This window comes from Petaurus breviceps, unplaced genomic scaffold (genome assembly GCF_028583685.1).
Source record: "Petaurus breviceps papuanus isolate PSGF00001 unplaced genomic scaffold, PetGlider_PUasm1.0 688, whole genome shotgun sequence".
Taxonomy (NCBI): Eukaryota; Metazoa; Chordata; class Mammalia; order Diprotodontia; family Petauridae; genus Petaurus; species Petaurus breviceps.
The window spans coordinates 9162390-9175719 of NW_027186457.1; the positions used below are offsets into that span (position 1 = coordinate 9162390).

A 13330-nucleotide genomic window follows, 5' to 3' on the forward strand; every position below is an offset into this window, starting at 1 on the left:
AAGCAACTTTAATATTATGCTTCTGCCTGTTTCTCATTATAACCGAAGACATGCCTTTGTAAGATAGTTGACTAGTATTTGGGGTTCTGTTTACATCAATGGAAAACAGTAACAGTAACTTTCAGGGATTGAATCCATGACCTTGGCTTCATTCACGTCATTTGCCAACAAAATGGGCAAAGCAGCCACAAGCTTCAGTCAATGAGAGCTTTGTGGATGAAAGGGCCACACAGAGGAATGAATACAAGGGCAATTCTGCTGAGAGAGTGGCAGAAAAGACTGTTATAAATGAACTGCCAGCCATGGTTTCACACCGTCTCTCATTTAATGATTTATTTGGAAATTATGCATCCTTATATAATGATGAATTGAAAAATTACCCTCATCGGTTTATAACATGTGAACTTACTATTATTTATTTACAATTTAACAAACTACCAAGAAGAACGTTCACTCGTGATCACGTAAGCTAAGAAAATAAAGTAATGGAAAAATTTTCACATACTGGAAGACCTGGTTCTCCTTTTTCTCCATTCAGTCCATTCTGACCAGGAACCCCTTCCTGCCCTGGATATCCAGGAAGTCCATCATGCCCCTTTTCTCCTTTTCTTCCTAGGAAAAGAAACAAACGACACTCCAACCTTTAAATTAGTAATGAATAAAATGAAAAACAAGAAAAATAATAAGAAAACATGTGGGTTATAAATTTTTTTTTCTAATTTGACTTAAGCTCTACATTTTCTTCCGCCAAAACAAAACTTTATCAAAATTTAAAACTAGAATGGAACAACACTGGGATTTGGGAACCCCTTACCTGTGCTAGCACACTACTAAGTGAAAAATTAGTTGCTAATTATCAGTGTATCACAAGACAACTGTGGAATTGTGGTAGGAACATTCATTCTAGAGATCTAGACTTAAATCCCCATTTTGGAATTTACTAAATAACTCTATGACCTTGGGAAAGTCACAATCTCTCTGAACTGCAGTTTCCTCTTCTATAAAATAGGAATAGAGGGACGGCCAGGTGGCTCAGTGAGTAAGAGCACTGGCTCCAGTGTCGGGACGACCTGGGGATCGAATCCCGGGCTCAGACACTCAGCACCACACCCAGAAATAACTGGCCATGTAACCTTGAGCAAGTTACTTAACCCCGACTGCTTAAAAAAAAAAAAGAAAATGCTTGTTAGGGGCGGCCAGGTAGCACAGGGAGTAAGAGCACTGGCTCCAGTGTCAGGATGACCTGGGGATCAAATCTGGGCTCAGACACTTAGCACCCACCCAGAAACACCTGGCCGTGTAGCCTTGAGCAAGCTACGTAACCCCAATTGCTTAGGGGCAGCCAGGTGGCTCAGGGAGTAAGAGCACCAGCTCCAGTGTCAGGATGACCTGGCGATCAAATCTGGGCTAAGATACTTAGCACCACACCCAGAAATAACTGGCCGTGTAACCTTGAGCAAGTTACTTAACCCCGATTGCTTTAAAAAATAAATAAATAAAATAAAATAAAATAGGAATAGTAATACTTCTGCTACATACTTCACATTGTTGGGGTAGGGATTACAATAGATGCTGTAAATTGCTGCGTAGAGATATTGTTATTGTTTATTTTCCCTCTCTCTATGGCCTAATATTGAGGGACAGATTCAAACCTGAGCAAAACTGAGTCAGTTTGTCTCTAGTCCCTTCTAACCTGCCCTTTCCTCCACCAGCTGATGTTACCCATACCTTACCTTATTGCCCCCAAGTACCCTGTGTCCACATGTTGCCCCTTGGTTGTAGGTCCCATAGCCCTACTACACTGCCTACACTTGCCCTCCCTAGGTCATGTTTCAGAACTAAATTCCACTCTCCTTCCCTCCTCTCCAGTCAATTTTTCCCCTTTTTGCACTTAGCTGTCCCTTCTGGAAAACAAAATCTTGAACTCATTCACTCTAAGTTCAATGTGTTTTCCTCTTTCAAGGATGTCTAGGCTTTAGTAGGGGATGCCTAAAGTTACAATGGTTTAAGCCAGAGAAATTAATTTCTAATGATAGACTTTCAGACAGAGATATGAGATGGGGGCAGAGGAAGGGTAAGAACAGATATGAGCTGATACAAGCAACTCCTTGGCCATAAGTAAGGCTGGTAAAGGAGTATTATTTGGTCTGGGTGCTATGGGAAAAGTCTATACTCTATGCAACCTATTTCCCTCTTTTTAAGGAGGCATCTTAGAATGCATCAAGGACTCTCAATAGAAGGAGGGCACAAATAAAGGGTCAACATCCAACTTAGAAAAATGCACTAAGGATACAAAGGAAGAAGAGAGAGCAAGAAAGAATAGGGAATGATCACAGAGATGCAAAACCAGCTGAAGGAAAGGATGGTCCCAGGGGGAATGAAGGGATCTTGCTGGAAAGAAGAATAACAGATAACCCAGGAGCAAGGAATCAAGGAGCAGAGTTATTCAGGCCCAGGCTAAACATCTCAGCTCCAAGGGGACCTCAGAAGAAGCAGAAACAGGGGCCCCCCAACAAGTTTGCTACCAATGAACCAAGATGAACCATCTTCATCTTCCCAAATAAAACACATATTCTCTCCAAACTCTGGCATTAATGAGTGGATAAGACTTTTTCCTGATACTGTGGGCACAGTAGAAAGAATGTAGGACTTGGGGTCACATGGTCTTGGTTTAGATCCCACCTCAGACTCTTGCCAGCTATGTGATCATGGGTGAGGCACTTATCTTCTTAGAGATTCCTTTTCCTCATCTGTAAAATCAGTGGATATATGTGTGTATATACATATATGTATGTGTATATATACATATGTGTATGCATATATACATATATGTATGTATATATACATATGTGTGGGTGTGATATACACACATACCTTACAAGGCTGTTTTGATGATGAAATGAGATAATGTATGGAAAGTACTTTAAAAACATATACCTGATAGTATGGATTGTATCCTTCTTATCATAATATAGACATTATCCCTATCTCCTGATCCCAGTATTAAAATGGATTCCTATCATACTTAATAAATGCCAAGAATCTTTGCATCAATCCCCAGTTCAGCAAAATGAGGATCCAAATGCTGGATAAATAATTCTTTTTGGCTAGTGAAAGAGTTGGGTTAGGAGGACTCGCCATATACCCCAAGACTGTGAGGAGGCCAGTATGTAGTTTTAGAGATCTCAACTATCCTAATTACTATGAAAAGTTATTTATTGTCACAAAGGAACCCTAGGAGATGAAGAACAGAAAGAGGTTTTGATAGTTTCCTTATGGTACCCACCATGAAAGTCATCATTGGCCATAACCACATACTGATAGACCTCCTCAGTGGATGGGGCTGTGCTAAAGTTTGAATCATCCTTGAATGAGATGAAGGTGCAGATGAATCACACAAAACTAGAGGGGTGTTTGATTCATGCATTATTTTCAAGGTGACAGAAAAGTTTTAAAAATTGGATTTACCTTTGATTCTTGCTATAACCACATCACCCTTTTCTCCTTTAGGCCCAGTTAGCCCCGAGGTACCAGGTATTCCCTTTTGAGAAAAAGAAAAAGTGAGTTTATAGATAAAGAGCAAGCAATGGCTCCCATTGATGCTTTAGACAGAGTTAACACCCAGTCAAAAAACAAAAAACAACAAACATTTATTAAGTGCCTACTATTAAGTGCTGGGGATTCAAAAACAAAAATGAAAAGTCTTTGCCCTCAAGGAGATCTCATTCTATTGGGGTGATAACATATAAGTAAGTGGATATGGGGGGAAAGAAATTAATTCCATCTTGGATGTGTAGGGTTTGATATGCCCATGGGATGTCATGTTGGAAATATCTCTGTTGGATATTTCCAACAGAGTGTTAGTGATATGGGAATAGGAGAGAGACTAAGATCTGGAGGTAATCTGCATAGAAATGAGAATGGAAACCCATGGAAGCTAATGGAATCACTGACAAAGAGAATGAAAAGAGAGAAGAGAAGATAACTTGGGACAGAGTCTTGGGGTATACCCATAGTTAGGGGGTGGAAGATGGGTGATGAATCAGCAAAGGAAACCAAAGGAATGGTCAGTCAAGCGGGAGGAGAACCAAGAAGAGAGCAGAGTCATACAAACCCAAGAGAAGGCATCCTGGAGAAGAGAAGGTTCGATTGCATCAAACACGACAAGGGAGTCAAGAAGGATGAGGGAGGAGAAAAGGTCGGATTTGGCAATTAAGTCCCTGGTGATTGTGGAAAGAGTAGCTTCATTTAAGTGGTAATGTGGGAAGTTAGATCTCAAGGGGTTGAGACATCAGTAAGAGGAGAATTACAGGAAATATGTAGATACCTTTTTCTGGCAGTTTGACTGATAAAGGGAAGAGGGATCTGGAAAGATAGTTCAAAGGGGGGTGAGGTATAGTGAAAGACTGCTAAAGATGGGAGAGATCATAACTTGTTTATAGGCAACAGCAAAGGAACTAGTGGCTAAGGGAAAGATTAATTGGGGGAGAGGGCGTGTGGAGAGGTGGGACAGAAATCCACTATTGGGAATAGGATGGGATGGAATCCAGGATACCAGTGTAAAGACTGGCATGGACTGGAGTAAAACAGAAGAAGATGGGGGATTGCATTTAGGGATTTTGAGATGTACAGAAGGGGAGAAGAGGAAGCACATAAGGTAGAGCACCTGTTTTGTTTGTAAAGTAAGAAGCTAATCCCTGTGCTGAGAAGGTAGTGGGGGAGGGGGTGTATGAAAGGAGAGAGGACATTCTGAACAGCCACCAAGGACAATTTATAGGGAGTCAATTTGGGAAGAATAAAAGGATTTCCTAACTTCAAGGAGGACCCAGTTGAGATTAAACATGAATTGGTGATGGACCCCAATCAGCATTGTTGCATGGTTTCCCCTAGCACCAATCAAAAGCACATGAGGAATAATGGAAGAGGCGGATGATGGGATAATCCAAGGTTGGAGTTTGGCAAAGCATACATGTCAACACGACAAAGGGGGCAAGGCACTGAGAACGGTGCAAAGCTAGAGTGGTTAACTACAGGGTCAAGATTGGGAAGGGAGGAAAGTGAAACCAGAGCAAGGGGTGAGAGAACAACGGGAGAACGTCGAAGGGTAGAAAGATCACAGGGCATAGTGAAAAGGAATAATAGTTTAGGAAGAACGTGGCATAGGAAGAAATGGAATGACAGGAGGTTATAGGCTGCAGAATTTCTAGTTCTTGATCATGGAACTCCCCCTAGAGGTTTCCTAGGGTGACAACATACCCAATCTCATCAATCTTCAGTAATATGACTTAATCATTTTCTAGCAACTTCTACCACTTTAATCTCACTCTAACTCTCTCCCTTAGCTCTCATCTGCTCCATGGGTCCAATAATCACCTCTATGCAGATCACTTACAACTCCATACAACTAGCATGTATTTATCCCGAGTTCTTGTACTAAATCTCCCAGTGCCCAGATAATACAAATCACTGCAAAACCGACATGTCCCAAACAGCTGGGATCTCTCTCCCAAGTCTCACCAGCCTCTCAACCATCTTTTCAGAACTCTTTGTCACATAACTACCTTTGCACCCTCTAAGTTAAAGTCAAACTACATTGCTAACTGTTCCCCATAGCCTGTATCTGTGAATTCACAGAGTCTGCTCCCCATGCCCGAAGTGCACATTCTTCAAGGCTCAGCACAGAAGCCACCCCATCTGCAAACCCTTCCTTGATTTCCAAGAAAGGAAAGTGGTCTCTCTTTTCTAAATTTCTAAGTGCACTTGATCTGGATCAAGCAAGCAAGCAATTACCTAGCACTTATTAAGTATCTACTATATGCGAGACATAGGTAACCAGTAAACATTTAATAAGCATAGGAAGAAAGGAAGAGGGGAGAGGAAGGAAGGAAAGAAGGAAGGAAGGAAGGAAGGAAGGAAGGAAGGAAGGAAGGAAGGAAGGAAGGAAGGAAGGAAGGAAGGAAGGAAGGAAGGAAGGAAGGAAGGAAGGAAGAAAGGAAGGAAAGAAGGAAGGAAGGAAGGAAGGAAGGGAGGAAGGGAGGAAGGGAGGGAGGGAGGGAGGGAGGGAGGGAGGAAGGGAGGAAGGAAGAGAGAGAGAGGAAAGATCCTTCTATAAGCAGGAATTGATATTAACAAAAAGTGACAGCTGACAGTCTGTCAATAAAAGAGGAGAAAAAGAAAACCTATAAAAGGCATGCAAACATCCCACTACAAATTAGCCTGGAGCAAACAGCTCTATATCCCCCAAGGATAGCATATTGTAAGCATAACAACAGACATTTATAATGATGAACCTCAGTTATAAAGAAAAGAAAATTTTAAAAAGAAAACAAACAATTTTCCATCTTCTGTTTCTGAGGGCAGAAAGTGTGTAATAAACTTTGGAATATACACTATACCACAGGTGGGGAACCTCTCACCTTGAGGCCACATGTGGTCCTCTAGATCCTCAAGTGCGGCCCTTTGAATCCAAACTTCACAGTACAAATCCCCTTCATAAAAGTGTTTGCTCATAAAATTTGGACTCAGTTGAAAGGCCGCACCCAACGAAGGTTACATGTGGCCTCAAGCCCACATGTCCCCCACTCCTGCACTATACTCATCCCCTAGAATTTTCCTCATCAGCCATATGTACAGCCCACATCCTTCCCCACCCTTCCAGTTTTGGATAGGGACTGGACCTCTGATTTCATTGGTATAGAGACCTTCTAGGTGAGGAGAATCCTTCTACCAAGGCAGGCTGGCAGGTTGGCACCCTGCCTATAACAAAGCCTTAGAGAGTTGTCTAGGGCATGGAAAGAAAGTGACTTGCCCAGAGTCACCCAGCCAGTGTCAGAGAGGGCCTGAACCAGCTCTTCCTGGCTTCAAGGTCAGTTCTCTCTTCTTTATACCAGGCTGTCTCTCTGGTTTGGGAGCCTAAATCAATTCTCATTGCTCCTAGAAAGTGTGTATAAATCCACTCCCTTATAGTTCCGGTCACCATTTCTATAATTTTCCAAGCCATAATATCCCTCCATGGCCACTCTCTTATATGTGTTGTTTCCCCTTATAAGAATGTATGCTCTGATGTAAAGAACTCTGGTATTTGTATCCCTGGCACTTAGAACAGTGTTTGGCAAATAATAAGTTCTGAATAAATGGTTTTTCATTCACTTATTCATTCAAAAGGAAAAAAAAAACTATTTTAATGCTTTGGTTATATGGAATATTTACTTGTGTGGAACCCTCCATTGTTTAACATGACTAGAAAAATGTGGCATTTTTGTGTTGGCTAAGACATGAATAGTTGTTGTGATTCCAAGTCCATGTTTCTCTGGCTTTTAGGATACAACACCAAGTTTAAAAGATGAACAAATAACAATACTCTTCACGTGATGGAAAGACTGCTTTAATGAGGAATAATAGTCTCCACCTCAATTTCTCCATCTGTTAAATTAGCAGGTAAAAATAAATGACGTCTTAATTTTTCAAACTGACATTCTAATCTTCCTGATCAAAAGTCTGAATCAGTTCTTCCATGCAAATGGAAAGCCATACAGCACTATACAAGAAGTGATTTACTAAAGGGGTTTTGGTATCTTAAAAGAATGCATACCATCTTGCCATACAAGAAAGTAAGAGGGGATATAAGAGAGGGGAGGTTGGGGGAAGGGATATTTAGTATGCTTGCCATCTTGGGGTGGGGGGGTAGGGGAGAGGTGGGGAGAAAATTTTTAACTCAAAATCTTATGAAAATGAATGTTGAAAACTAAAAATAAATAAATAAATAGATTACTAAATCTCCATTAAAAAGAACATTGAAAATGTTTTTACATGTAATTGGGGAAAAATAAAATACTAAATAAAAAAAAAGGAGGCATACAATTCCAGATGCTGAACAGCATCTCCCAATCTCAGAGTTGGAAGGAAATTTGGACCATCTAGTCTCATCTATACCAGAAAACAAAGGCCCTCTCCAACATATTGGACAACAAGTGTTTATCCAGTCTTTGCTTGAAGATATCCAAAGAAGAGGAATGTACTGTCTCTCAAGGTTTCTACTTTAGGACAATTTTAATTATAAAGTTTTTCCCTTTCTCTAGTCAATTTCCCCCTTCTACCCATTGATTGTGCCCTGTAGTGCCAAATAGAGCAAGTGTGATCCATCTTCTCCCATGACAGCCCTTCCAAGGCACTCACGTTTCCCTGAGTCTCTTCTGCTCCGAGTTAAACATTCCCAGATCCGTTAATGGATCCACGTGAATCCAGGACCCTGGATCAGACTGGTTACCCTTCTCTTGTTGCTGTCTAGCTTGGTTGGAAGGAAAGCCCAAGTCTAAAAGCTATTTTGAATTGATTACTTAGGAGGTCAGGTCACAGACTTCTTGACCTGACAATAAAGAAACGTTCTGTTTCTGAAGTAAAAACTAAATCAAGAATACTTTGTGGATAGCAAGACCTTGAAGCTTTTATGGATACAGAAGTACTGTTCACTTCTCTGCAATCTGGAGACCAAAAAGGATATTTTAGGAGTGCAAATAGGAGGCTGTTCATGGAATAGGGAGTTCTGCATGGTATGGAGCAGGGGGTCTTAACCTAGGGTTGATCCATGTACCCTTAAGGGATCCATAGATAGATTCCAATGGGTCCATGAACTTACATGAGAAAAAAAATATACACTTTTATTTTCACTAACATCTAACTGAAATTTCGCATCTCCTTTAATTCCTTAAAAAATATTGTTCTGGGAAGGGGTCCATTGGTTTCACCAGACTTCTAAATAGGTCCATAGTACAAAAAACTTTTTTAACAACTCTTACTGTAGGTGAAAAAGTGATGGTCCTGGAGATATCAGAACTAGGTTTGAACCCTAGCCTTCAACACTTACTAGTTATATAACTGGGGAAGTCACTCAACCAAGATGAGCATCCATTTCCTTCTCTGAAAAATGAGGATGGCTAGAAAACCCTGTACTTCATGGGGTTGTTGTAAGGGAAAGTCCTTTATAAATCCTAAAACATGATAAAAATGTCAATTAACAAGGTCTAGAGTCTCACTTTTTTATGGGTTGGTGGGGAAGGGTGCATCTTCCTATCTCACTCAGACTGGAATTACAGAAGCCACTCTTGGTCCTGATCTCACTGATAATCAGCATGGAAGCCTGCTTTGTTTCTAACCTAGGGCAATACACCCCTCCTTGAGTAGCCTGGTTGCCCTCTGTTCCTGGGGGTTCATCATATTGGTGCTAGGTTTAGTCATTGAGGTCATAACTCTAAAGCTCAAGAGATCCACCAGCTTTAGCCTCTATGGTAATCAGGTCCAAAGCCTCACTCTTAATTATAATCCCTTGTACACTAGGAATCCTGGTAAACCTTAATAGGGGTGGGGAACCAAGCCTGGAAGCAAGAATTAGTTTATAGATCTCCAAGAAAATCCTTAGAGAATCACATATGGAACCTAATATATTTAATGGAGATACACACCCCAGGAAAGTCTCAATGTCTTAAATGAATTAAATGAAAAGGACTGACGTTTATAGAAATGCAGAAAACTTCCCATTATTTGTCAGGATGCATGTTTCCCTACCTAAGAAAAACAGTAATTTCTGATTACTAGGATGGCAGGGGACCAGAAGATACAATTATAAATACAGGGTATCTTAACACTCTAAAGTTTTAAGTTTTAATAGCTTAAAGCACTGAAACTTTTTAGATACCTCATGTAATGATAATTGGAAAGTTGTTAAGATTTGCAAGACTCTGCTAATTATCTCATTTGAGCCTATCAATAGCCTTGCATGATAGGCACTGCAAGATATTATTCCCAATTGACAGAGGAGAAAACTGAGGCTCAGAAAGGTTGATTGACTTGCCTACAGTCACAGAGTTGGTAAGTATAAGAGGCAGAATTTGAACCCAAGTTTTCCTGACTCCAAGTCCTGCTCTCGGTCCCAGGCCAATGGACTTCTCACTAGGCTGTGTTTTGTACTGCGTAATATAGTAACTCAACTTGTCCATGCGGTTCTCTTCATGTGGTACCTGAAATAGGGTACCAGGCCTCTCACTGAGATAAAACAGCTGTAGCTCAATCAGTTGGGGTCACGTTGATTTAGATCACTTAACTAGGCTAAATCCATTAGACGTGGGAACATATTGTGACACATTAGAGAAAAGAAAATTTATCTGTGATAACTATACCTGAATGAATTAATAATCTCTCCAAACACTTAATGCTGATAGACAGTCTCAGTATGATGCCATGCAAATTAGAAGGAAGTACATTCAATCTGAGTTTCTTTAAAATGAGATGCATTACCCATATTATAATTGGTAAGAGTTACTCACTGGAGGTCCTGGGGATCCTTGAGCACCAGGAAAGCCTGAGTCACCTTTTTCTCCTACTCTCCCAGGTAGACCCACTTCTCCTTTCCTACCCTGAAGACCACGTGGCCCCGGAGCACCTGGAAGGCCCATGGGACCTGGGCAACATGAACACAGCCCTTCATTTCCTATTTAAAACAAACAAACAGATAAAGCTTTGATTTAACTATGGAACGAAACATTTAAAGTACTTAATGATGAAAAACTAGAGCTCAAACAGAAGGTTGAAATATAAGTTGAGAAAAAAAAAACTTAAAGTAACTACAAGTGAAGAATCAGAAAGGAATTAATTAGGAAGAACTGTTTACATCTAACAGAGAGATTCACAGGGGGCCCTAGAGGTAGCCATTTAAGACAGAAGGCATACAAATAGTTTTGTAATGTTTTGAAGCTGCTGTAAGAAAAAAATTAGGAAAGAAGTGGAGAGAGGATGCATTAAGAGAAAATGGGAGAAAAGATGAGGGAACTTAAGGTACATTATCAGATTGTGCAAGTAGAGCTATATGCAAACACTGAAGGAATGGGAGGAGTAGATATCACTTGAATTTCACTTTCATCTAAGTTGGACAAAGGAGGGTAGAACACACACAGTTTGGTGAAGAAATATATTCATATCAACAGTGATACAGATAGGAACAAGAAGAGGGAAAAGGAAATATAAGACAAAGGATAGATTCAGGGAAAGATTAGTCATGAGTAAAACCAATCTTAAGTTTGGAGAGGAGATATCGAAGAAAGGCTAAGAGAGAGGGAAAGAAAGGATAATCATTTGAAACAAACATGGAAAGAGGAATATAAAAGAATAGAATGAAGGAAAAGAAACAATTAGGTACCATAACTGTAAATGTTTGTTGTGTCCAAATCTTTGTGATCCCATTTGGGATTTTCTTGGCAAAGATACTGAAATGGTTTGCTATTTATTTCTATAGCTCATTTTACAGATAAGGAAACTGAGGTAAACAGGGTTAAGTGACTAGCCCATAGTCACAGCTTATAAATGTATGAGGTCAGATTTGAACTCAGAAAAATGAGTCTTTCTGAGTTCATGCCCAGCACTCTATTTACTGTACCACCTAGCTGACCTAACTGTAATTGTAAATGGTATTAACTTACCCATAAAATGAAAGTGGTTAGCAGACTAGATTAGAAAGCAAAATCCAACAATATGTTGATTACAAGAAACATATTGTTGGATTTTGCTTTCTAATCTAGTAACAATATGTTGATTACAAGAAACATCCTTGAAATATAAAGGGCTACACAAAGTTAAAATACTGGGTTAGAGCCAAATCCATTATGCTTGAGCTGAATACAAAAAGGTAGGGGTAACAATTATGATTTTAGGCAAGGCAACAGCAAAACAAGTCTTACTTAAACAAGATAAAGAGGGAAACTATATTCTGCTGAAAAGCAATATAGACAATGAATTTATTTTTATATTTAACATATATAAAGCTGATGGCATAGCTTATAAGTACTTAAAGTAAAAAGTAGGTGAATTTCAATGAAAAATAGACAATAAAAGAATAATAATAATAAAAGAAACTAAATTTGTCCCTCTCTAACCAAAACAAGAAAGAAAAGAAGTTAATAACATAAATAGAATTTCAGAAAAAAAAATAGGTATGAAACTATCTAGAAATTATTGAAGGCAGGAAAAGGAATAAATCTGTGAGAACTATGATTAATATAATGACCATTCATAATTTTAAAGGATCAATGATGAAACGTGCTATCCATTACAGAAAGGCAATAGATTTAGGGTGTGGAATGAGGTACACACACAGACACACACATTTATGTATAATTACTTGAACAATTTGTTTGCTTGATTCTACATATTTCCTATAAGAAATTAGTTATTTTTCTTTTCTTTTTCAATGGTATGGAAAGTGGGATGGAGAGAAAATAGATTTTTATTAATTAAAAAGCAGAGAAGTGGGAGGGGTGCTACAGATATGAAATGTTACATGATTAAGTACTTGCATTATTAGTTTTATTTAACTGTTTTACTTTGTTATGAGACTTCACATGAAGTGGGAATAATTTGCAAATGTTTGTAGTGTTAAAATAAATATATAAATAAAACTAAAAAAAAAATTAAAGGTCCAGTTGGAATGTGGAAGTGTTGTAATATTACTGGGAAGAGCACTGGACTGGAAGAATTAGGTTCTAGTCCCAAATCACCACTAATTAACATTCTTAGCTTTAAGCAAATTCCTTTACTTCTTTGGTCTACAAATAAGGATCTAGAAAATGAGGAGGTTGGACCACCTGATAGAATTACACAGAATCTCAGACAAAAAAGGGACTGTAGGTCATCTAATCTAACCTATAACTTTTAGCCCATAACCCATAGACTGAGAATGCCACCAATAAAAATTCCCAATAAGTTGTCATATTATTTATTATTATTATTTTCTCTTGAAAAACTCAAGGGCACCCTTGCCTTCTGAAGCAATCTATTTCACTGCTGAATCCTCTAATGTAGAATTTAGGAGGTCTCCTTATATCCATCCTAAATCTGCCTTCTATAACATTAGTCATTATTCCTAGATTTGTTTTCTGAGATTAGGTCATAGGAGTCTAAACTCTTTTATATATGGAATCCCAACTACTTAAAAACTACTATTATGTCCTTCTGTTCTTCAGATCTGTATCAACTCCCTACACCATGCACAACTCGGTCAATAAGCTCCTGTGGCTCCCTATTACTTCTGAAATCAAATATTAAATGCTTTTGGCATTTGAAACCTTTAACAATTTGGTCTCTTTCTATCTTTCCAATCTTTTTACACTTTACTCCTTTCCACATACTTTACAACCCATCTATAGTTGCTTATTGCTTATTCCACACTCATAATACTCCATCTTCCAACTCCATCCTATGGGTTTTTGGTTTATAGATTCTCTCTGTCTCTGTCTCTGTCTCTGTCTCTGTCTCTCTCTGTCTCTGTCTCTGTCTCTCTGTCTCT

At 39.2% G+C, this 13330-nt stretch overlaps 1 protein-coding gene across 1 annotated transcript in view; it reads right to left on the reverse strand.

Moving 5' to 3' along the window:
• COL4A4 (collagen type IV alpha 4 chain) overlaps positions 1 to 13330 on the reverse strand; it is a 152111-nt gene that overhangs the window by 77120 nt on the left and 61661 nt on the right. Inside the window, exons 22-24 of the mRNA XM_069104553.1 lie at positions 10320 to 10483; positions 3469 to 3541; positions 506 to 612 (exon numbers count right to left, since the gene is read on the reverse strand). Of these exons, the coding sequence (XP_068960654.1) occupies positions 506 to 612; positions 3469 to 3541; positions 10320 to 10483 (344 nt within the window). The remainder of the gene's footprint in view (positions 1 to 505; positions 613 to 3468; positions 3542 to 10319; positions 10484 to 13330) is intronic.